The 24,586-nt window shown below is 36.2% G+C and overlaps 1 protein-coding gene and 1 long non-coding RNA gene across 2 annotated transcripts in view; one reads left to right on the forward strand and one right to left on the reverse strand.

Annotated features, from left to right (window-relative positions):
* Positions 1–24,586, forward strand: part of LOC141901875 (potassium voltage-gated channel protein Shal-like) — an 80,262-nt gene that overhangs the window by 50,124 nt on the left and 5,552 nt on the right. The window contains exons 4-5 of the mRNA XM_074789414.1: positions 13,940–14,110; positions 17,001–17,024. Coding sequence (XP_074645515.1) covers positions 13,940–14,110; positions 17,001–17,024 — 195 coding nt within the window. The remainder of the gene's footprint in view (positions 1–13,939; positions 14,111–17,000; positions 17,025–24,586) is intronic.
* On the reverse strand, positions 9,211–18,845 carry LOC141901877 (uncharacterized). Its single transcript, XR_012618868.1, has 3 exons — positions 18,823–18,845; positions 18,343–18,455; positions 9,211–9,318 (listed from the first exon to the last, which is right to left on the reverse strand). It is a non-coding gene; the product is annotated as an uncharacterized LOC141901877 (long non-coding RNA).

A 24,586-nucleotide genomic window follows, 5' to 3' on the forward strand; every position in this document is an offset into this window, starting at 1 on the left:
TATGATTCAAATATCAACCCATCGCCCGACTGACTGACCAGGTGAAAACTAAGCAAAGCTTCTTCATATCTCTGGTGTGGTGAATTCCTCCAGCTGGATTGTTGATGCGATCCTCATCTCACGGGACTAAACTGAAAAATTATACAGAAACAATTTCTGTTTATTGTTGTGATGTTGCAGGGACGTGGGCAAAAGCTCATACAGGAAATGACAGCTTATAGAAATAGAGACCGTCTTTGACGTCAGCAAATCATGTGTCTCATATTTTGGCACCTGGATATAAGTTGTCCATAGAGATAAGAATCCACCACGCAGAATGTATCAAATATGACAGTTACACTAGGGAACGATGATGGTACTCTTTGTAATCTCCACATTGATTTTTTTTTCAAATGATATAAATGTCAGATCATAATGCAAATGGGCATGTGAGTGCGGTATTTTGAAACATATTTTTAGAAAATTTGGACAACGCGGGGTGAAAATTGCTGGCATCTAGGCCAATTTGATTGATAAGATGTGCAATTAAATGCAAGTCTTTGGGTCATTGCGTGTATTCTTGTAATAGCATACGCTGAATATTAATGAAGTATTTGCGTCAACATATCAGATCATCAAGATGTTAAGATTCGAGCCTATTGCGAAGCCTTGAATACCAAACAGGTTATAACTTACGGTCATTATCTTTAGTTGAATCCGTACTTGATTTAACTTTGTGATTTAGGTGATGTTTTCTATTTTCAGGCCAGCAAGCGGTTCGAATTTAGATGCTACTATCTCGCTATGCGGCATAACACGTAATTGTACAAATCATGCCCCAAAGCATTTATCTATATTCTCTCATTCCAAAAAGCCTAATCATGGGCTTGCTTGCAAGGCCATTATTGCTATCACCAGATTTACTTTAAGCTGGGAAATACAATAACTTACGTTACAGACTTCGTAGGATGCTCAAACTTTCACAGATTTTATGCAGTTATCTAAGTAAGCTCCAAATCATTCAATTAGTAAATTGGTAGCTTTTTCATGAAATTGGAAACAAATCTGACCATTTTTGCAAGTTTTACTGTGGATATCTCATTCAGTGCAAACATTACGCGGTTATGCTGTATTAGTATGTTAGCCACGTGTTTTGATTGTCGCAACATCATTCCCCCTCTAATCTGGACACTGATTTTATACAAACTAAAATTGAATGATTGGATTTAACCCTTTCCATGCGTCTACACTGCAGTGCGGTGTATGAATCGGTGATGGATTTTGCTAGTACACCGCACTGCAGTGTATTGATATAATAAGTTATTAGTTTTTATCACTATTGAAAGATGGCAGCACCTGTCAATCATAATGAAATATTAGTAACTAACGATATGCCGCGCCGCAGTGTAGACGCACTATAGTGGTATTCCCGTTATTCAGAACATTAGGGTGGAATTTTTCAAAATGTTCAAATTATCTCCAGCACTATAGGGTATTGATTAGTCAGCACTGAAAGGGTTAATGGCCAGGTATCATTAATGAACTTTGAATTGTCACAATATCACAAAATTATCCGTTATTGTTAAATATATTGATTCCATTTCAGTTTAATTTAATGAAAAAAGAATTGAGATTATTCAGATATCACGCAAATCATTCGAACTGATGAAAAAATCGGATATATTGATTCATAAGTACAACTGTCAGTGCAATATGTTAGTTGACCTTCCAAAGCGAATATTTGCATGTTGTCTTCGACAAACAAAATGACGAATGAAAGCACTATTTAACAAATATGACAGCAACTTGTAAAATGTTTTTAGATTTTTAATCCTAAATTATATTTAAACATTTGTATGACATGTTTATTTGTTGTATTATACATTTGGGAAATTATACCAGCCTGAGGCTCTTGATGTTCATTTTCTTCTTGTGTAGGACTGGTATTGAAATCCCTCACACAGGGAAGCAAGGGCTAGTATGTCAACAAAACCATGCTAAGAGAGTTAGTCCTTGTTTTAAAAAGGGCCTCGTTGAAATTTACAGTGGGTTTTTTGCATAAATGTGAACACAAAAATGCTTCAAAAAGCAAGAAGAGAGGAAAGTTTTCTGCAGATATCAACCTCAGGGGTTTGGCGATGGGCTTGGATTTTATTTCCGGGTTGTTGATAATCTCGCGAGAATGGCGCTAAATATGAACTATGAATAAATTCAAAATATCACGGAAATACCTTGTGTTTATATTGTTTATTTATCCGCTATAAAGTTTCGATAAACAATTGGTCATTAAGAATCATTATCAGACGATCGTCACACTTTACTATATAAAATCACAAGGGATGAAACGCCAGGCCTCCGCTGTACTTAAATTTTCAGCCAGAAAGTTGGGACAGTCACATGACATTCTGAGGACGTCATCGCATTTAAAACTTCAACATGAAAAGTTAACATATTCACAGACCGATATCAATTGTCAGGTTATGATTCATATGAAATAAATAACTTATAGAGAATAAATTATGATGAAATATATAATTTATAGTCAAAAAATGCATTTGAATTTAAGTTATTCTCAAATATTTTTCGTATCATAGTTTCCATCTTAGATGCTTCAGGTTCGCGTTCAGTCAAATAAGAAGCGTTAAGTCACGTGACTGTCCCAACTTTCTGGCTGGCACGACTTGAACTGCGTTTCATCCCTTGTTATTTTATATAGTAAAGCGTGACGACCGTCTGATGATGATCCTTAACGACCTATTGTTTATCGGAACTTTATAGCGGATAAATAAACAATATAAACACAAGGTAGCGCCATTCTCGCGAGATTATCAACAACCCGGAAATAAAATCCAAGCCCATCGCCAAACCCCTGTGATATCAACAAATGATTACATGAACCCGCGATAATGTATTTTATATGCTTTTGGGTTAAAATTTTTGTAATTGTATTTTGGCTCAATTTCTGTGGAATCCTTGATTAGTTTTTTGGGAGGACTTTTTATTTGCACCACAGAAGATTTGTTTTGACAAATTGTACAATGGTTTGCTAAAATAGATTTTTCTAAACTCGGCACCATTTTCCATGTGAGGCTCCAGTAGCAAGCTCAGTGACGGGTTTAAATCTAGTGATTTCCATGGGCATGTTCCTAGGTGGGACCAACAGTCTCTATGGGCATGTGATATCATACTAGCACACATACTAACAACATACATGATACTTATGATATTCTTATGATATTCTTTAATGCTCCAACATAATTAAACATGTACGCAATAATTTGTGGTTGCCACGGGTGTTTCACAAGCATAAATATAATTTCCAGGTTGAATTTATTTTAATCATAGGCCTATCGCATGGTATCATTTATATCCTTAAAATGGTCACAAAAGAGAGCAAAATTTTCTATTGAATTCAATTCAAAATTTGTTTTTGTGCAATTCAATTCATATCACAAGAGTTTAAAATCGCACGAAGGATTGTGACTAGAAAAAGACAAATTGATCTTAAGGTATGATCTGACAAATTTGTTGCTGCCAACTGCCTGTGACTTTTCAAATTGACATTCTACGCTTGTAGTGTGTAAATTAATAAATACGAATTGTCACTTTTCAACCCGCGGTTGCATCATTTTATGAAAAAGCTGTCAAGATTGCTTGACACAGCTTTAGCTGCAATCCGGCCAATGTGCACGCTTGAGCCCCGTTCACATGGTAACTAGTTAGACCGGGTCTAAATGGGTCCGTACTTGGTCCAAATTTAGACTGGACCAAATGTTGGTGAGGCGTTTTGACACGCGTTGATAAAATCGCTTGTCACCGGGCCCACAAGATGTCGCCATCTGCTAAATAATTGCTTTCAGATTCCAAGTAGAGCAGGACATTCTTCATTTGACCAATTCGATCCTCTGTCAGGTTTAGACATTTTTTGTGAATTCGATTTTATTCTATCACGATGAAACTCTTAAGTGTCGTTTAAACATGATTCAAAACACGGAAGAAAACTGATGATGATTGTGACATACGAATAGGAATTACGGTCCCAAACATTTCCATAGTATAGTGGGAAAAAACAGTACTTAAAAATAATTACATTAACGGTAATTAAAGATTTTAAAACTTAATAAACTGGACACACACTCTACCGCAGAGGTCGAGACATATACCGCAGAGATTCAGAATTACGATTTAGACCGGACCTGGTACCAGTTTCTGTCCACACACAGATTTAGACCAGTCCAAAGTTTGGACCGGACCTGGCTCGCTCTTTTAGACCATGCCAAATTAGACCGGTCTAAGCTAGACCGGTCTAATTTGGAACAGTATTTTTGCCTGTGTGAACGCTTGGTCCAGTCTAAATTGGACCGGACCAAATTTAGACCGGTCTAAATTTCGTCACGTGGAGCTCTTGTTTATGGAAAGCGGAAATCTTTCTCGACTCAGCTGCAGCTGTTATTACTATACTTCATTGGGAAAACGTTTGACTAACATCTCAAAATCTTGATATAGCTGCAAAGCAGCAATAACAGGTTTTCTACATGCGTCGTACAATAAAGTATGTACGAATTTTCGTCGAAATCAGTCGCGATCAGTTGAATAGATATTGTTAGTTTGTAGGAGGGGTCAACATGTGTATAAGACTTGTGGATTGATACGGGCCACTAAATATAAAGTATGCAAGTACCAAGTTTAGTCAAAAAAGCTTTGAGGCGAACGAAGATATGGGTATTCAACTATACAGTCTTTTGGTAGTTATACTAACTTATGCTAAATGTCATGTTCTTGTACATAAGTGCAACATTATTTTGAATCAACAGTAACCGCTTCACCAAAAAAAGCATTTGTCGCAACAAGTAACGAGTTAGCGTAATCAAGCCTGGAAGTAACCAATAAGGAAACTGCTGCCTTACATGATGCATAATCAAGGAGATGGCAAATTTTGTTGATAGAGTACAGATGGTAGTTAGTTGTTCGACAAATATTATTTACATGGCTGACAAAAGATAGGTTTTCATGAAAAATAACGCCCAAATTTCTTATCTGGTTAGAAGGAGAAATTACCTTGCCCTCTGTAATTAGAGCATCATAGAAATTGTCAGCATCATAGCCATCTGTTGGCAGTTGGCATTTGGTTCCGAATCTGCATATAGAGGTGCTGGGATTTTGGGGCAGACAATTGTTCCTAATACTCATCTCATCTGTGACGTTTCGCTTCAAATCTTCAACCGATATACTGTTATGTATGCTTCAGTATTACGTTGATGAATAACTCTAATTAGGGGCCAGAAAACCCTGATTATTTATTATTTATCTACTTTTTTCTAGCTAATTTTATCATGGAAAATGTAAATGGTATCAAAATTGACAACTACTCGTTAATACACGCTTGGTTATATCATTGTGAAAGCACTTAAAATAATTCCCTGTAATTTTGACCCGACCCAATTTTGATACAGTAGTCGTGATTGATTTTCCTATCGCACAAAGTGGTGTGATTATAATTTCTGATGATATTGTTTTAACAAGCAATAGAATTAGAGAGCTAGTAACAAAGTTACCTCATTAAGCCAATTCATTTAAAGAAAACCCTATTGAATATTAAATTCACTTTTCGTTAGTCATCTGTCTTGTGTGTTGGCAGAATCTAGTTTTCATGCAAAAGTTTGGGATATGCTTTGATGTATGGTCTTGATATTTGATTTCTGTATATATCTACCCAAGCCATATCTGCAGCCCAAAAATTGTCTTGATCGGAATCAAGATGGCCAACATTTGGTCATTGTTGCTCGAAATTGACGCTTTTATCAGTTGTCTTGAGGTATGTATATGTATCTCCCTAAAGCATAGCATCACAAGAAAAATTGGGTCGATCAGGAACAAGATGGCTGTCCTGTGACTTTTTAGTTCAAAAAGCTGATTTTAGGTCTGAAATCTTAGGCCTCTAGCATCTACATGGTTTGTAATATTACATAATTCATATTAATAATATTACATGATTATTTAGTTTAACATATCGGACAGTTTTTTTGGGAATGTTCAATTTCACCCAACCAGCAGCCATCTCTCTTATATTAGCTTTTGTTCATTTCCGGGGAATGGTTTTTTAAAAGATAAAATCAACAAGTTTTAACCTATAGTCTTGATATTTAATAATTGTTAGCATTTTCATAGGACAGTGTCATCTCACGTTTGTCAGTGTATCATTCTCACCCCCAGGGGAGTCTGAGTGTTTTTCAAGGTCACTGGCTGCTGCATGTGTTCGCCAGGGATTTTGAATGGTATACTTAAACAGTATTTTCATTTAATTGGGATCTATGCATATTTTTCTACCTGTGCCATGATTGTGGAGAGTTTCAAGGTCATCGGTTTTTGCAATATGTTCACCAGGGGGATTCTAAATATTAATGGTGTCAGATTGTCACGCATTTCAGTCCACTTTTTAAGTGGGCAAGGTCTCCTGTAGACCCTAGTTTAAATACATTTAAATCCATATGTTACTACAGCATCTCAACATGAGGGCATCTTGTGATGGAGTCTACAAGGGTTGATGCCCTGGAGATTCTGTACAATTTGCCACCAATAATATTATGACTAAAATTTCTTTCTATTTTCTCTTCTAATCTGTCTTTTTTCAGCTGTGATCTTTTTTATCACTATATAATTATCTACACGGAAATGTATCTCCATCCCTGACCTGCATCACCAACCAAATAACCTGCATTTTCGGTGTTTATCCCAGTCTATTAAATATTCAAGCACTCGGGCTTATTCTTGTTCATATACGTATTTGCTATCTGGCAGTAAAACACGACGCTTTTCTGGTTTTTAGCCCATTTGAGACTTAAGCGCCAACAGACTATTGTCTTTTACTTTTCGCCTTTTGTCCATCTGCCCATCTGTCCCTCCGTAGATGGAATCCATTTATTTTGGGCAGTTCTGAAGATGCTATAATACATTGCCTTGATATTTGGTTTATACGTGTATCTTCCCTTGACACATCGGCAGCTCAATAACTGGCCATTGTTGTTCACAAAATTTGAAGATGCTTTCATCAATTTTCTTGATGTTTCATACTTAAACTTATATATCCCCTACGGCCAATCATAAGAAAAAATTGCATCTATCAGACACAACATGGCCATCCTGTGACCTTTTTGTCCCAAAAAGGTAATTTTTTGCCTGAATGCCAAGACTGTAGCTTTTTAGTTTTTACTTACTGGTTTGCCATTTTTCATTGAAATTTGTGGTGGGTAAAACTTTACGGGATCTTTACATAATAGACCAGTTTTTCGACCAGTCAATGTTCAGGCAATTTGCCGCAATCTTAGTCTTATCAGTCCTTATGATGCATACATGTGCAAAAGATTTTTTGAGTAAAATTTCAACAGGTTTTAAGGTATAGTCTTGATATTTATTTATTGTCAGCATTGTCATAGGACACATCTCCTTAGGTGGAATCAGGCTTACCTAGATTTTTTTTCTCCCCAGTCGGGGGAGTTGAAGTTAATTCAATTTTTCCATTCATATTGTTACCTTTGCATAGTTTGTAACCTGAATCCATTGCAATATCATTGGTCGTTACATGCTCTATGATTATGGTGTGTCTCTAGGTTATTGCTTTTGGTATAGGTTCACCAGGGGGTGTTGAATACCGGAAAAACAGGGTATTTCTTTATATATTGTTCCCTATGCATATTTTGTAACCACAATCAATTGCAAATTTTATTAAGCTCATGACATGGTTGTGAGGAGTTTCAAGATGATTGATTACTGGATTTGTTTACCTAGGGGTGTTGAATATTGAGATGGTCAGATTATCATGCATTTCTCCAAGTGGGCATGGCACTCGGGTTTCCCAAACTCGAGAAATCCCATAATAAATACAGCCAAAACGAGAAACTTGAATAGAAGAGTACATATTTGCGCAAAGTTTCGGCTAAAGACTATTAGCCATCAACAGGCGTACAGGATTTTATACCTGGCACTTATTTTAGCGAAAACAAAGGATGATCAAATTCTATAAATTGCCGTATACTTAGGAGAGTAATCTGAATATGCGTTGTCTTCTTTCAGTTAGATACTGAATATGTAATTATGAGAATGTTTATTTCATGAAAAGATAAATTAAATCAATTAGATATTTAGTTATACATCTGTATTTTAAAACAGAATGTAATTTTCGTCACATTCATTAATGGATGTAGTTTCAATTCAGAGTTGTTTCCCGCAAACGGGAAAATCAATCTAGATTACTGACGCACTCGAAATTCGCAATGATGCAAATGCTTCACTCAACATAAGTGTTACGCGTAAAATATGTTCCATATATTGCAACAGATAGTAGTGAATATTTCCGTTGAATTTGCCAATAGAATGAGTAATAAGCAAGCAATTGTGCTGTCATATACTGTGTATTAGATCCACCGAGTTGACAGACTTCGATATGATGCGCAATATAATAACCTTTTATTACTGCAAACTGACTAGATGCAATTGTATGGTTGTGAACTCATATCAGTGGTTCAAACCTGTGCAATACATTCTTTGGGCAATTTTACTTAAGCAACTCGCTTTGCTCCGTCGATTACTATCACGTGGTACAAATTGAATTGCCTTAAATTAATGACCATACCCTCCGGACCCCTAGACCTGAATTTTTCACGGTTGAAAAAGCCGCTATTTCGTTTTTTTTTTTCAAATCTAGCGATGATCTCTCTTCTGTCATAGACACCATTTTGCAAATCGAATCAAAATGCCACGAGGAGCGATTTTGCCGCATTGGATACTTGCGTTGGCACTTTAATTAAATAAATGGAAGCAAATCGTTGTAGATGCATTGCTTAGATAAATGATCAATTCGTTCTTTGTTGATACGAGTTGCTTTGATAAAAACACCTTTGATCATCACTGCTGAATTGGTGTTGAATCTATTGAGTCCTGGAAATACTAGAGTGGTAATTGAGGATTCCACTGATGCACCATACTCAGTTATCCTCGCTTGAACTGTTGGACATTCTGAGTAGAGTTAAATCAACTTTTCTCTTAAGTAAATAGATTATCAATAAAAACTATACCGAACACTGATAGAAAAGTCAATCATAATTCTTTTTGGCTATCGATATATTTTGATACAGGATTTGGATTGGAACTAATTTGTCTGGGTAAATCTAAGCTTTTGTCGGGCTGCGACATGACAGATATCGACGCAACTCGGTCTGCTTCGGAAACTAGCGGCCTACAGTTTGCTCCCAGTTGTTGTCATATCTTCCCAACATAATTCGACTTACGATGCAACCAATAAGTGGAAAACCACTGTGGAAGTTTTCAATATTGTCGCCTAATCTGAAAATGAATGAACAACGGTGTCACAAATGCATATATTTCGGGTTTTCTGCTCCCTTCACAGAAAACTCTATTGTTATTCCCTGATTGACTGCTCCGTTTCTGATCCTGAATGTCGCCTTCATTTTTGGGAAAACGTATCACATTTCCTTTCATTAACTGATTTCTTCTGTTGGCACTCAAAAGTCGTTTGGAATGATAATTATTCATTTCTGCATATTTGTGATATCAAATCACGACTTGCAATTCCTTTATCCGTAACTGCGAAAGTCAGCCTATGGCGGTTAGGTCTATAAGCTGATGTAACTCGACAAGGCTTCTAGATGACATCCCCCCACGAAGGTGCCATCAAATGATATCCAGTCCACCCATTTCGTGATTGGAATGCTCCATCCGTAAGCCTCGTTGGCTACTTCTTACAACCTGTTATTTTCAGGATCACAAAATGTTAAAGTAGTCATATCAGGTTTGAATCCCTGACAACACATTTTCATTTCTATAACTCACTACTACAGTTTGCGCATCAAGGATGCTACCAGGGGGAAACACATTATTGCTGCTTGGCAGCTATACTCGTCAGTGAATTTCATTTATGAAATACACATCAAAGAGGATGAACGGTTATTCTTATTTTGGAAAGCAGTTATAGAACTAATTTATGAATCCTGATATTTTTGCTGCGTTTTTATTTGCATGCCCTCAATACACACCAACCTGTGAACTTATCGACACACATTTCTATATATTAATTTTTCTATTTCTTTTTTTCTTTCTTTTCATATTTCTTGCTCTGAGCAGCCCAGTGTTGTAAGTATCCCTGCGCTGTTATTATGTCAGAGCTCTTCGCCGGGCACAATAACTTTCACTACCCGGAGTCACATAATCACTACAGCCATCCTGGCGTGCCTGTCCATCCACTCCTCTGTCGTATAATGTATTATTGACAAGCTTCATATGTTCAGTTATCAAATCACGTTTTATACTGTATGTAACTTTACTATATTGTTACATCCCATTTCCTTTGCCAGAGATGCCACGCTACTGTCTGAGCCAGAAATGTATTCAGCATTCTGCTGTGCTTGTGAAAAATGTAGCTTCAGTCATAATGTGTCATATACATGTTCGATATTTTGTTTATTCATTATCATAACATAATTATGATCATTATTGTGTCAAGATTTATACTTACGTAAATCGGCACTCAATATCAAGTTACTCCAACTTAATAATCTGTGTTGCATTGAAATAAAGAAATCCTACACTTAATGTTAAAGCTATGTTGTAAGACTCATTGTCCTGGCTGTTAAGTGCATACACCCATCATCACATGCGCTACGAAGATTCTGCAAGATCAAAAGTTAATTGATATTCAAAACTTTCTGATATTTTAAGTGTGGGGTTTCTTTATGCAGCTCATTAATACTCTCTGATAAATACCGAAGAAGGTTTTTATCGATAGAACAAGAAAATGACATCCCAAAATGACAAGAGTATTGATAGGCTGCCATTTCTTAGACAAGTTGGTAGCAGTTCAACCTTGTGGCAAATGTTGCTAGTTACGTATATCTATTCCTATATACTATTTCATTTATCATTTATGTATAGTTGTCATATATTGAAAGCCATTATCAGCATAAAAAGTAGAAAATCCATATGTAATTATAGGTTAATGATGGGACAGAAATTTCAATATTTCAGGTGATATGTCATTTCTCCAACCTAGATTCTTGAATTTATATTCTTGTTTTACTAAAACAGGTATCGTTCTTCGACCAATTCATATCAACGAAACAGAAGTTGAGGAGCAGCAGATAATGGTGTTTCAAATAAATCAAAAACTTAAGTTCAGAAGTAAAGTTCACTTGACCTAAGACTATAAATGTCATTTGGCATTTTTTTTTCCTCTCATCCAAAACTGATGTACTTTGAAAGTCTTTTCCACTTGACTAAACAATTCTGATAAGTATCAACCGATTAACTAATTAATGTCTCCTCAAGCCCTACTTAGGTCACCCCTAACAACCAAAAGCAACTGGATATTGGGTGAAAGGCGACCATTTTCAGTAACCAATTAGTCACCAGTCGCGGTGTCCTGAGCAGTCGATCGACGGCCAGTGACCAAAACAATCACCATTGGCTTTGAGTGGTGCATGGTCAGGGCCGCCAATAATTTTGCCATTGATGATTTATTCTGAAGGCTGAACAGTGTTTTATTAAAAATCATTGTGAAATATTTTGCGATCTTTAAATGAAGACGTTTTGGATTTCATCGGATTTATGCTTAACTATCAAATGACTATGATAATATTTTCTATCTCATCATTTTCTATCTAATATGAATATATAATCTATCTTTTAATCTAACACCGGATGCAATAATATTGGACGTAAAAATTAGATTTGTGCAGGATAACTATGGTCCCAAATAGAGCCTTCAAAATGCATCCATTAATAGAAAAAACTTCTGGGGGAACCTCACACCCTCTGAAAAATTTGCCTCTTGCACTGGGTATTAGCCGCCTGGGCCAATGACAACTTGGTCAGGTGTGCTTCTGGCAGCCCTGATTTTCTACTTGATACTGCGACTAGCATGCTTGCTTGGTATCATGGTCGACCTCAGTGCTTTTGCATCTAAGCTCAGACGATTGTTTGAAATGGCAGTGTTGGTTCAGATCCCGCGTGTGCGCTCATTTTGAATACAGATTTTCTATGCAGTTTTATCGTGATATCATTGTGTATTTAATGGTTTTTACTGTCATATATTCATGCTACTTACATGAAGCCTAGTTGCAACTTAAATCAGTTCCACAGACTTAAGTATTTTTCCGGTTAGGACACTGGAGTGGAAGGTGTTGCCAGGTTTTATTTTTCAATTGAGATTTTTTGCTAATTACTGCAGTTGGTGGTAAAAGCTGTGACCTGAGCTTAACACAGCATTTCAACCAATGAATGAGGGCCAAAGGTTGCTTCTAATATTGAGTTGTAGCAACCTGAGTCCTCTCCTTGATTTGTAACACCTGGTTCTGTTATGTCGTAGTCCAATTGCATTTGGGCTTGAGTCTGAATTATGAGATTTTTTTGTCAGAATTCAGTGTCTGCAGTGGCTACAATTATGATAATTTCATCATAGAATTTTCAGTATTTAGGGTATTCTCTTTATTCTAGGTGTAAATTATCGTAATGATTTCAACATTGATAATTATGCTCATATTCTGTAGTATAAAAAGTAGGTTATTTCTAAAGTATAACGATTATACACTATATGTTAGGACCACAATTTTGTAGAGCACAGCCTATTTGCAGATGCATGAAAACGTATAGAACCATTCAATTCTTCGGTGAAATGATTTTCCAAAGAGTTGTAATAAATATCTGATTTGAAGGGACAAATTTGCTCTGGCATAGCGTGCATAAGTTTATTAGATGTTACATGTCTTTCTTTGGGTGTCTAAATTAGCCAGAGAGATTTTCCCCTTCGCCATTATCTCGATCGATGTATGTTTTGTATGAATACAAAAAAGGATTGATCGGGAAAAAATGATGAAAACGTGGATGTTTCATTGTGAGATTGTTCCCTCTCAATGTATGCACACATTTCACATACACACTCGTCACAAATTCTAGTCACATGTCATATAGGCTATAACGAGTTGTCGGAACATATATGACTGTCAAAGAATCGAGTACGGAAAACTAAGAAAACGTGATTTGATGATTATGTACCGGTATTGGAAAGACACATGTAATGGCTTAACCTTTTGGTCAGTTGATACCTCATTATTTCAACCTACATTCTCTATTCAATCTGAAAAAAAAACATTCACGTACATTGTCATTCATATTGCCAATACAGGTTTCATGTTTCAATTTTCTTAGCAGGAAATAGCCAAAATATTTTTCTATGTGTGATAAGTACAGTATTTTGAAGATATGTTAGACATCCTATAAGGGCTACCAAATTTCACATATCAAACATATTCTCACATATTCATATTTATTATGTATTGCAAATCTTAGCAAAGTATACACTATTCATACATCATAAGTTATGGCAGAGCATGTGACTTTATGCCTTCATATTATAGCGGCCTTAACAAATATGATAAAAGATTACAAAAAATTTCAAAATTACACACTAAACCATTAGGAGTTTTAATTGAATATTTTGATTAACTTTCTTTACCCGATACAAGATATTCTTGTCAGTCATTTAGCTGCTTTAATTTGCTCAATGCGCATTTTCTGTAAGCAGTTGTAAAAAATTAGCATTAAGTTTTTTGTAAGCAGTTGTGCATATTGTGGTTTACTATTATTGGCTGTTGTACATAGCTATGAATGTATCAATTACTGAAGGCTTTGATATAGGGAAAAATCTTTTTAATAATCTGGGTTGAAATGCGGGTAGATATGTGTTTATGTATGTATTCCCAACAATTTAAAAACCCAAGATGAATAACATTTCAAACATATTATAGAATCATCATTGGTCTTATCTCTCGGACTTTTTTGCATTTCCTTCGTCGGGTTTTGTGCTTACATGCCAAGCTTACTCTTAATCTCGAAGAGCTACTCAAATTATGCTTGAAAAATTCTTCATATTTTCTATTTGCTGTCTTTGCAGAAAGCACGCCTCGCCCGTATACGCATGGCTAAAAATGCCAGTGGTCAAGCATTCCTGGCCAGCAAGAAAAAGATGGAGGAAGCAGCTAGAACTGGCAATCCATTGGATGGTGATAATGACATATTCTCGGCACAGCATCATCATTTACTATCGTGTCTCGAAAAAACAACAGTAAGTTTTCTTATGATGCTGCTGCAATGAGAGTTATCTCTTACCCCGGTACAACTGTGTGCAGTCATAAGGCTCATTTTCACGACCGGTTTCCAGCTAGTTTTTTTCCTGCTACGTGAAAAGATGTTTGGTAGCATGTTATTTCACGTAGCAGGTTCCAGGCAGCAATTTCCAGTGATCTGAAAAAACCCTGATCAACAACATACGTGAATGTTCATCCAGACCACCAAGTTTGAATGCCAGCAGCACATGTTTTCACCAGTACCAGTGGTTTCTTACTGCAGGGACAAAAAAGATACGTATAGGTGGACATTTTTGGGGCAGAGCAGGAAAGCGTGTGGCAAGCATTTTCATGAGTGGTTTCCAGCCGGCAATCTCCTCCTGAAAAATCCAGCAAAATTTTGTCCTGCTACCGCATTTTCCTGCTTGGGGCCCGTTTTTCGGTGTTTTTATAAGCGATTCCTAGTGGCAACAGCAATAAGCGAGCTGAAAACGGTTCATGAAAACCAGCCTTTAGTGTTGTCACGGCGATGAGTCTCAATTTAATTTTATACCACATCGGGAAAAGCATTGAATTTAAAACATATCCAAGGAGGCATGAGCCACGTTCACACTATCACTGGTTTGTTCTTATTGTGCTCTACCAGGAACGGACCAATTCAGCCTGGATAAATCGATGTTGCGCATTCACACTTGTTTTTAAATCAGCTATTCTTAATTGGTCCAGCTAGGCGCAACACTGATAGACAGGCAATTAAACCAAAGTTTCTTAAACAGAAGAATAGCACAATCTTGAATTTAGAATGGACCTGGATTAGTCTTCTTGGTCCTGGGTTGGTTTTTTTTTGGTCAGCATGAATTGGTCTGTCAATGGAATCAAACTATTTTGAAAAGACTTTTTGCTCATGTGAAAATTTCATCTGTTTAGGAATGGAATCAATTTAGAACAATCTAAAGTACGTAGTGTAGGCATGGCTACACATCTTGGGGCTTGTTTTAACCCAATCTAACTTTACCCCTGTCAACTACGGATCAATGATTAACCCCGGGCTGGTTTTATCCAAGGGAGGAACTGAATTGCAGAGGAATTGAACTCCAAGGTTTCTATTATGAGTTGTGGTTATAACAGGTCTATAAAACTGGATTCTTCTAGAAATATTTCATAAGTAGATGATAAACAGATCTGATAAGGTGATTAGAGATGCTCAGAGACATTGCTATGATGTCATCATCTATTCATTAGCATGACAAAACAATGTAGGTGGCGCCATGTTACGGGCCGCAAAAGCCATTTTTCAGCATTATGGTATGGGGAACGATCTTGAATTTGATTTCCGGAAATATTATAGCTAGGTGCTGGCAACACTGATAATAGTATATTTAATTGTATTTTATCACGATGAGGTTCATTCCCATCTATAAATCAAAAGCTATGATCACGCAAGCATTTCTTGCAGGCCAATTTGACCGGGGCTAAATCGTCTCCGTGGGATCACGGCTATAATACCAGAGTAATATAAAACCAGCTTATAATCAAGTTGAGACGATCATGAATTATCACAAAAAATCTGACTACTTGGTATCTAGAATATGCATTTCAAAAACCACCTCTAAGGTGCTGTTATTTGATTTTGTACAACAAATTATTTGGAACCTAACAAATATGATAATCGGAAAATCCCCTGAAATATTACGGAAGGCGCAACTCAATGTTTACAAGGTTGTAATTTCATACAATTTTAACATTTTCTTCATCAAATCTCACACATTTTGTGATTTGATTTATTTTAAGTTTTGTGAGTTTGCTACTCTTAAATTCTCTATCACTCGATCTAATGATATCTTACTTGTATAGTATAGTATAGTAGTATCTATTTACTTGCCATCGAATAATCTTATTCCAAGAGTTAAAAAACTCTAGTGATATTTTATTCATCAAGGTTTTCAATCATATCATATTTGATTTTGGTGTGATATATTATAAATGATTTATTTTCATATTTCTATCCGAAAAAATCACTCTCTTGTGCATCTTATTCTTCTAATCCTTAAACACAAAACATGCAGAAATTCTGAAAATTCCGGTGAAAGAGCTAGTTACAGTACCTGTATCCTATTTCAAAATATCAAAGCCAAGTATTGTGTAGACATTGATTTATCCCTTCTTTTACCACCAGATGATGAAAAATATTCTAGTAAATCAAAATAGATTACCCATTGTTAAATGACATAACAATCCTGATGTGATCGAAAAAGTTTTACTCGAAATTCATATTTTCACGCTGTGAAACTGCTGGTGGTTGATAGCAGGGAGCCTCCCATTTTATCCTATTTCAACTTTATTACTTTGCCAGTTATTTCCTATGCTATGATATAACTGATCATGACCCACAAGCATGGTATTTGTAAAGAAATATTTTAAAGCCCTCTGTATTAACTTGTTAAATAAACCAATTTTTATGATTGAATGTTGTGGCGGTCTTTGTCAACACTTATGACAAGGATGTAATAATGAAGTTTATTTCCATTTAAGACATTTCTGTCTAAGCAGAACATAGAATAGATTTGCTTCCTAGTTTAAATTTAGAAATATTGTACTGGAATGAACTAATCAACAAATTCAGAAGAGTTTTTTCTTCAGTCCACAATTCTTCTTTAACAATAGGATTATGGCGAACCTTGGTTGCCTTATTAACAAAATACAAAATGAATCCATTTTACTCTCATGCAAAGGAAATTGGCACAGTTTTTAAGGATAATGAAAACTGTATGGCCACCATTTTCATGTTTCATTATGGAATTCTTCTTATGAGTATCAGTAATGCTGACAGCGCATTTGGCTGATTTCAATTTAACTGATTGGCAAAAGTTTATATTGTATCAATTTCAGGAATTACCATCGTGCGGTCCGAAGGTTAGTAAACAAATATTTTTATTCAACAGCATGTGAAAGCACACCTGGGACTACCTACCAGAAAATGATATCATTGTATTTTGCTGCTTTCAATATTCACCTTATTCTTTATTTACCAAACCCCCTCCGAAAACATATCATTTTGATTTCATCTTCAGCATTCAGTTTATGCTTCTTAGAAGGATGCAAAGTACTCATGTATTAGTTGTTTTGTAGACAAATTATTAACTTAATGCATATGTGTGTGTGTGTGTGTGTGTGTGTGTGTGTGCGTGCGTGCGCGCGCGCGCGCGCGCGCGCGCGCGTGTGTATACATATATATATATATATATTATACACACACTGGCTTATGTCGACAAGCAACGCGACGCCTACCGACGCAACTGGGTTTATCGCCTATTAGCGGCCTACGAGAGGCCGCCAGTTGCTGCTCTATCGGTTCGACATAAGCCGGCTTGCGACGGCAACCCGACGCCTACCGACTCGTCGCAAGCCCTATCTGGCTAGTTGCCCATGTTCTACTCTGGCCTACGGTATGCGGACAGATGCTTTCGATCGCAACCGACATAAGCTCATCTGCGACGCGAAAGAACTGAGCGCAGGGGTTCCAGCCAATAGGACACCGCATATACATAGTACAAATTATCACCGCTAGTTAGCGTCATTCGTAATTAGTCATAAACTTTCAAATTCAAGTAGTTCAAAACGTAAAGCAAACCTTCAGCACGGCAGAGGACTGGACCGAAGATCTAGAAACTAAATTGGTAGAATTATGGTGTAAGCGGCCATCTTCCTATAATGTCGCTAGCACGTTGTATTCAAAACAGGATCAGAAAGATCAAATGTCTTAAAGAAATAGCTTTTCTGATAGAAATATATTTCCCAATAATTCAAAATAATTCAAATTCATTCTCAAAATGCTTATCACGTGACCATTTGAGCCGTTGCAGTTGCTAGAAATCGCAAATGATATAAGCAGGGAAGCAACTGGGAGGAAATCGTATCCCGCTAGTCGGCTTCAGTTGCTGCGAATCGGAGCGCAGTCGACATAAGCTGGGCTGCGATCGCGGTTGCTCTCAGTTGCGTCGGTAGGAGTCGGTAGGCGTTGCGTTGCTTGTCGACATAAGCCAGTCTTTAAATGACCAAAATGGTCAATGTATAACTTTTATAAGCATGTTCTTTATTTTCTAACAATTTTGAATAAGTTATAACCTTCATACCCATTATCCATTCAAAATTTAAAGAGATTTCTTGAAAAAAACTGTGCACCAGCTAAGGTAGCTTAAAAGAGTGAAGTGGCTTGAAAATTTGTTTTTACCTTTAGCGAATTGTTTATGTCAGGGCTTGATATAATATGCTTTCACCTAACCATTGAAAAATGAGTATACAATAATGTTTGTATACCTTCCAAGTGGAGAATGTCTGTCACAACTACAATGATAATGCAATAGCCTTAATGCTCCTTTGCTAATATAAATGTATCCATGACTCCTGCAGGTCTTCATTGTTGCTTGTCTTCCCGTTCACATCTATATATTTATTATTATGTGTAATTGTTGTACAAGTGCTTGTATTCACCCAGAAGGCAGGACAGTTCAACCTCTGCCAATAATTGCACATTTCTGCTATTGTTTAACTGAATGAAAGAAATGGAAATTCACCTTTCTATTGTTGAAACCCCTCCTTCCTCCTATACCGTTATTTTAGACAAAATCGATAGTAATACATTTTGTTTCATCCCAATCAGAACCTGTAGATTTAACAGATACAATTTTTGTATGCTAGCATTGAAGCTTACCTAAACCTACAGTCTCTCTGCATCATCGTAAAGTTGTGTCACATCGTTTTATGACCTACACAGCTGTCGGTGTGGTAGTCCCTGGTCGTGATTTCAGACGTGCTGATTAGTCGAACATGTATGTGTATATACTCATGTTTGTCACAATATACTAAATCTTCCCACCCTGAGCAGTAGATTAATTCCTTCTCCTATTCCAGATGTTAGAAATAAGTATCATTTATATGATGTATGTATAATCCATATAACTATATAGACATATCAGTAAAAATAGTGGTGGTGGAGGAGTTCAGTCTACAACTTCTGTACCCATGAGATATAGACAAGATTTAAGACACATTCACACTATCGCTAGTTAAGAAATATCGCCCGTTCTAAATGGGTCCGTACTTGGAATGTGCCAAATTTGGAATGGGCTAAATCAGAGTACTCCTTTGCACATACATTGCTCAATTGGCTACAGATAGTTATCACTGCCTGCTAGATATCGCCATGTGTATGTTACCAAAAAATTTTTAACTAAATGATAGATTTATGAGTTTGTGGCTGTTATTTATGAAAAAAATTTTGATGACTGCAGTTATCATGTATCTTCACACATCTATCTATTGTTAATTCTAGGAAATTTTCAAAACAATTGAAACGGATGCGGTACTCAGCGAGCAACATATGCAAGACTAAGACAATCTGTTATTCCTTCTTTTTAGGCAATATAGAAATCGTATTGATACTGCAGAATATGGTTTAGAATGGACCTGAAACCAGTTCCACAAAAACACACAAACAGATTTAGCCCATTCCAAAATTTAGAACTGACCTGGAGCAGGCTTTTACGTCGCTCCAAATTGGAATGGTTTAAAGTGGAACAGACCAATTTGGACTGGAATTTTCACTAGTGTGAATGCATGGTCCATTCGAAAATGGAACTGGCCAAATTAGGACCATTTAGATATTGTAGTGTGATCGCTGCTTTATACATTAAACTTTCACCACATTATGCTAGACTAGTTAACAACTCTTTGAATTGAATTGATTCTTCAAAGAAACCATCAGCTACCAGTAGAAAAATCTGACAAGAAAACAAGAATAACATTTTTTGAGTTTTTGAGTGATTATAACAGTTTACAGATACTATCAATACAATAAAGTGAATAAAAGCGTTACATGACGTTCTCTTTTAATCGAATCCATGGGTACATTAGTTTTAAGTAGGCAGTACACTTTCAGCCATTATTCTAAAGCATAAGATGATTCATCCGTGTACAAATACAAAATATTGCAAGTGTAGAAGTTCTTTAACCCTTTCTTGACTGAGGCCATATTTAGGTTTTTTGTGTGGCCCCTTTTCTTCATTGAATCATAAATGTTTTAACTGAAATACCAACTGTTATTGTTGGTAACGGGCCGGACCTTACTGTCAGTGAAGATCAGGAAAGGGTCCAAGTACTAGATTATCCTATTAGTATTTCCTAGATTATCCTATGAGTATTATCAACTTTTCGTTAAACTAATAAAGCCTATTATCATGGGCTATTCCTGTACCTGTTAGCACAAATCAACTTTGAATTGCACACGGCTGCTATCAACATCTTTTACATCTATTGATCATTATGGAGTAAGTATTATAATCTGTGTTAAGAACAGAGAATATGTTATACATTTTTTTCGTACCTCCCGTCACTGTTACAACGGAAAATAACTCGATTTTGAGCAACTTATATACAGATGATTTCCTGGTATGGTATCAGTGATATACTAAAGGCTGGCATGTCACTGATTTGATTGAGAGGACCTGTGGAGTTCCGGCAACTACCTGGAACTACTGGCCTTTACTCCTTTTAGGCAGGTATATCACATCATACATAAGTGCCCGTATAACTCCTACCAACACAACTCCATTCAGTTCACATAAGTCTATACAGTGTAACGTGATTTTAGTACAGTCACATGCAGAATTCACATGGATTGGCAGGTTCAAATGGCTGGCGGTAAAAATCCATCATTCTCCAAAGTAGGTAGAAATCCCCCACCTTTTTTCTTGAAGTGCAATACTTGAGATAAAATCTTAATGCTCAATTTAATCATTTTAATATATCCAATTTAATCATATTTTACTGTATGGTATAACAAAAGAATATGAGCATACTAATTATTGTACAATTGAATTATAAAATACTAAGAATTGACAGTTCATTATTACTGAATTAATGGTTATCGCACTCTTCAAACATAAGTTAAAAAGAGTTCATCACACAGTTGAAATATATTACAAAGCTCGAATTTAAGATATTCCAAATCAAAATTGATATTCCAAGTACAAATATATTGCAATTTGATTGCGAATTAGAATTAGATGGAGAGATTTGATAACCATGCCACATTAATCTTTTTCTGTGTCACATAATTCTCTATCTAGGCTGTGCAAAAGCATACTGTTTTCCAAAATTCTGACAAGTCACTGCAGACTAGCCGACTGACAGTGAATTGCTGCCAATCTGGTTGCTGAATATCTAAGATACTGAGGAATCTTGTCATCTGTGACCATTTGTCCACAGACAAAAGTTACATCAATTGTGAATTTGTCGCTTGCAATTGGCAACAAACTGCAGGAAATCACGTAGTGTGCGGCTTACCAGCTACTTCCAGGTTACCTCTGTCCACCTCTTTTTCTGCTACGCCAGCAAAGAGAACATAAGGGTTTCCATGGGCGGTTTCCTGTTAGCAACTTGCTGCTGCTGCAGGAAACTGCTTACTGAAACTCGCCAAAGCTGGCCCAGGAAATTGCTCTTGAAACCAGCCTTTGAGGTTGTAGTGACCAGAACTTGGCTTAAGCTTGAGTAAGTACTATAGATTAGGTATAGATGTTTCTTTTGAACTGCCAAGTGAACAGCGCGATAAATATGCATCCACTGACTGTCCTTAGATGGTATTTTTGTCATTTTAGCATTTACAACCGGCATTAATCATCACCGCTTAACAACGCAGAATCAGTTGTATTTGACTTACTTGACTTTCATAAAGTTTTGTCCATCAATTTCACAGCAGATCCACTCATATTCAGTATTGCCTGCCATTTGCATACCGCCGTATATGTTCAATGATATCCGAAACATTGAGTGAAATAGATATTTCTCAAAGAAAAAGATTATCTGGAAATTGATTGAATTCTGAAGAAATGAATGATATGTTGTTCGGGAATCAATGAACAGATTTGTCAAAATCATTTTCAATGAAGGCAGTTGCAGTTAGTCAATTCAAATTTATAGTGGAGCCCTTCAACTATGAAAATATAATGCTAGGCTGAACTAGCTGTAAGCTGTACACTAAGCTAGATGGCCAGATTTTAAAATTGAACTGAATGGATAGGAAGCATAGATAGAATGTTTCGAACTGCTTATTAGGAAAAATTTCAAAATTTTTAGCTTTAAATTGGAAAATAGAGCTCTATAAAGATAAGGGTTGCGTTGTTTTGTCCAGATTACTAATCTATGTTGTATGTTTACTTATACTCTACTGTTAGATATGATTTTGTTGAAGACAAATTTACAAATCTTATTGCAGCATGTTGTTTCAATGTATTTCATATCAAAAAGCTAAAATCACAGATGTATTTATTTCATTTTCTCCTTATATTAAGTCATTCTTAAAACTATAGTGGCTAATAATTATTGTGCTAATGCATTGTGTCTGTCCATAGACAAATCTACTTATTTAGGGGAAATACTTCACTAGATTGACATCATATGCATGTATCTACCCTAGACACATCTGAAACCCAAAAACTGGGCCACTCAGATTCAAGATGGCCGACAGGCAGCCATTGTACTTTATAGCCATCGGCACTATGCAAATTTTTGAAGTCTTCAAGGGAAATTTTAACGATGCTTGTATTAATTGTCTTTATGTGTCATATACATTTATGTGTATATTTAATTCCCATGATCTCGTCAACCGGACTAAAGATGGCCGTCCCATGACCTTTTTTGTGCCCAAAAAGGTCATTTTTGGCCTGAAGTCCGAGACCTGTAGCTTGTTAAATGTTTATCATTTTTCATTGAAATTCTTGATGGATTCTTTGGAAGGGATCTTTAGCATCTCATATATGTTTTTCATCAGTCAATTTCAACACAATTGGCAGAAACCTTAGTCGTCCACTTGCGTAGTTGTGAAAAAGATTTATGTGAGGAAAATATCATAATGAAAAATAACAATAATGTTTTGACTTTAATCTTGATATTTGATAATTGCAAGCACTGTTATAGGACACTTCTTACATGGAATTTCCCATTTTTTCTGTTCTCCCCGCTTGGGTGGGTCAAATATTTGATTATATAGAATGTTTCTATTTGTATTGGTACGTATTCATATTCTGTAACCACAATCCATTGATGATTTGTAGCTCATGATATGTAATTGATTGTGGTGAGTTTCAAGAGGTCATTGGTTTCTGTATATGTACACCAGGGGGTGTTGAATAGCAGAATAACATGGTATTTCCATATACATGTACATGTATATTGGTACCCATGTTTTGTAAATGACAAGGTCTATGCTTGTGGTGAGTTTGAAGCTCGCAGATCTAATGTATCATGAACCAAGGCCAACTTATAGGGTAAAACCATGGGAACAAAAAAGATTATTTGGTCTTATGTATGATATTTCATAAGTCAGACTATTTTATCATTTTGTTTGGATGTTTTACACAAAAATGATACATGCAGTGATTATCTACTATGTACATGTGCTATATACTATTTTTCAACTGCTAAGTCTAAAGAGCTTGACATAAGCGAGCTAAGTTAATTCTAAATTTCTCCATTGTAAGTCATTTCCTTACGCTTAGGTTTAACAAGAAGAATTATTATGTACATTTATTTATTTAACATTATCTGGCATCAAAAACATAAGCTATTTTGGGCTACACTTGATCTTTAAAGCCATGCTCAGACCAACCTAATGACATGACTCAACTGTTGGGGAATATCATAGATTGCACTCGAAGGGATCACATGAGGGGCTATGACATCGATGAGCCGATGAGCCGATGTCATAGTGTCGTGACTGAATACAGTACGGTTAGTATTGATGTATTATGTCCCTGTTGTATTATGAATATGAAGTTGTCACGTGTCGCGTCAGCCATATATAATCTTCATTGTACTAGTTTCATGGTTACATGAACATATCATATCATGTGAATTCTAAGATTTTGAGATTTTGAGTAGTAATAAACGGAATGCCATATAGTTCGAACGTGTGCTTGTTGAGTTGCCTTTTCGTCTTAAGTCCGTCAACACACATAGCCCTTCATGAAACCATTTGATCCATTCTATGGCGCCATTCCAGGATGCAGGATACACAATTTTTTTCACAAAATTACCATATGTCTCTATTCCATTGATATTTTCATGTATTATGTGCCCATTATTGCTTGGAATAATAAACATGGAAGTTGACTTTTTCAAATTTTCAATGTGGAAATACCCAAATACGCCTGAAATAAGGCATTTATTCCAAGAAAAGTCCAATTATAAGTTCAAATTAAATTCGTCATTCCTCATGGCAGCCTTGCTGATTTATCTTTTACTACTGTGATTGGCTAAAATAGATGATGGGGTTGGCAGCCCGTTGTAGAAATGTGCACATTGACTACGATGGATGGTCAACCAATTCTGTTGCATTGTAGAAGTAGAACGTGTTCAATCCCAGCAACACAGTTGCTTATCGTAAACAATGGTCGCACACTGATCGACTAGAATCGGCA

The sequence above is a fragment of the Tubulanus polymorphus genome, chromosome 3 (assembly GCF_964204645.1).
Source record: "Tubulanus polymorphus chromosome 3, tnTubPoly1.2, whole genome shotgun sequence".
In the NCBI taxonomy this organism is placed as follows: Eukaryota; Metazoa; Nemertea; class Palaeonemertea; order Tubulaniformes; family Tubulanidae; genus Tubulanus; species Tubulanus polymorphus.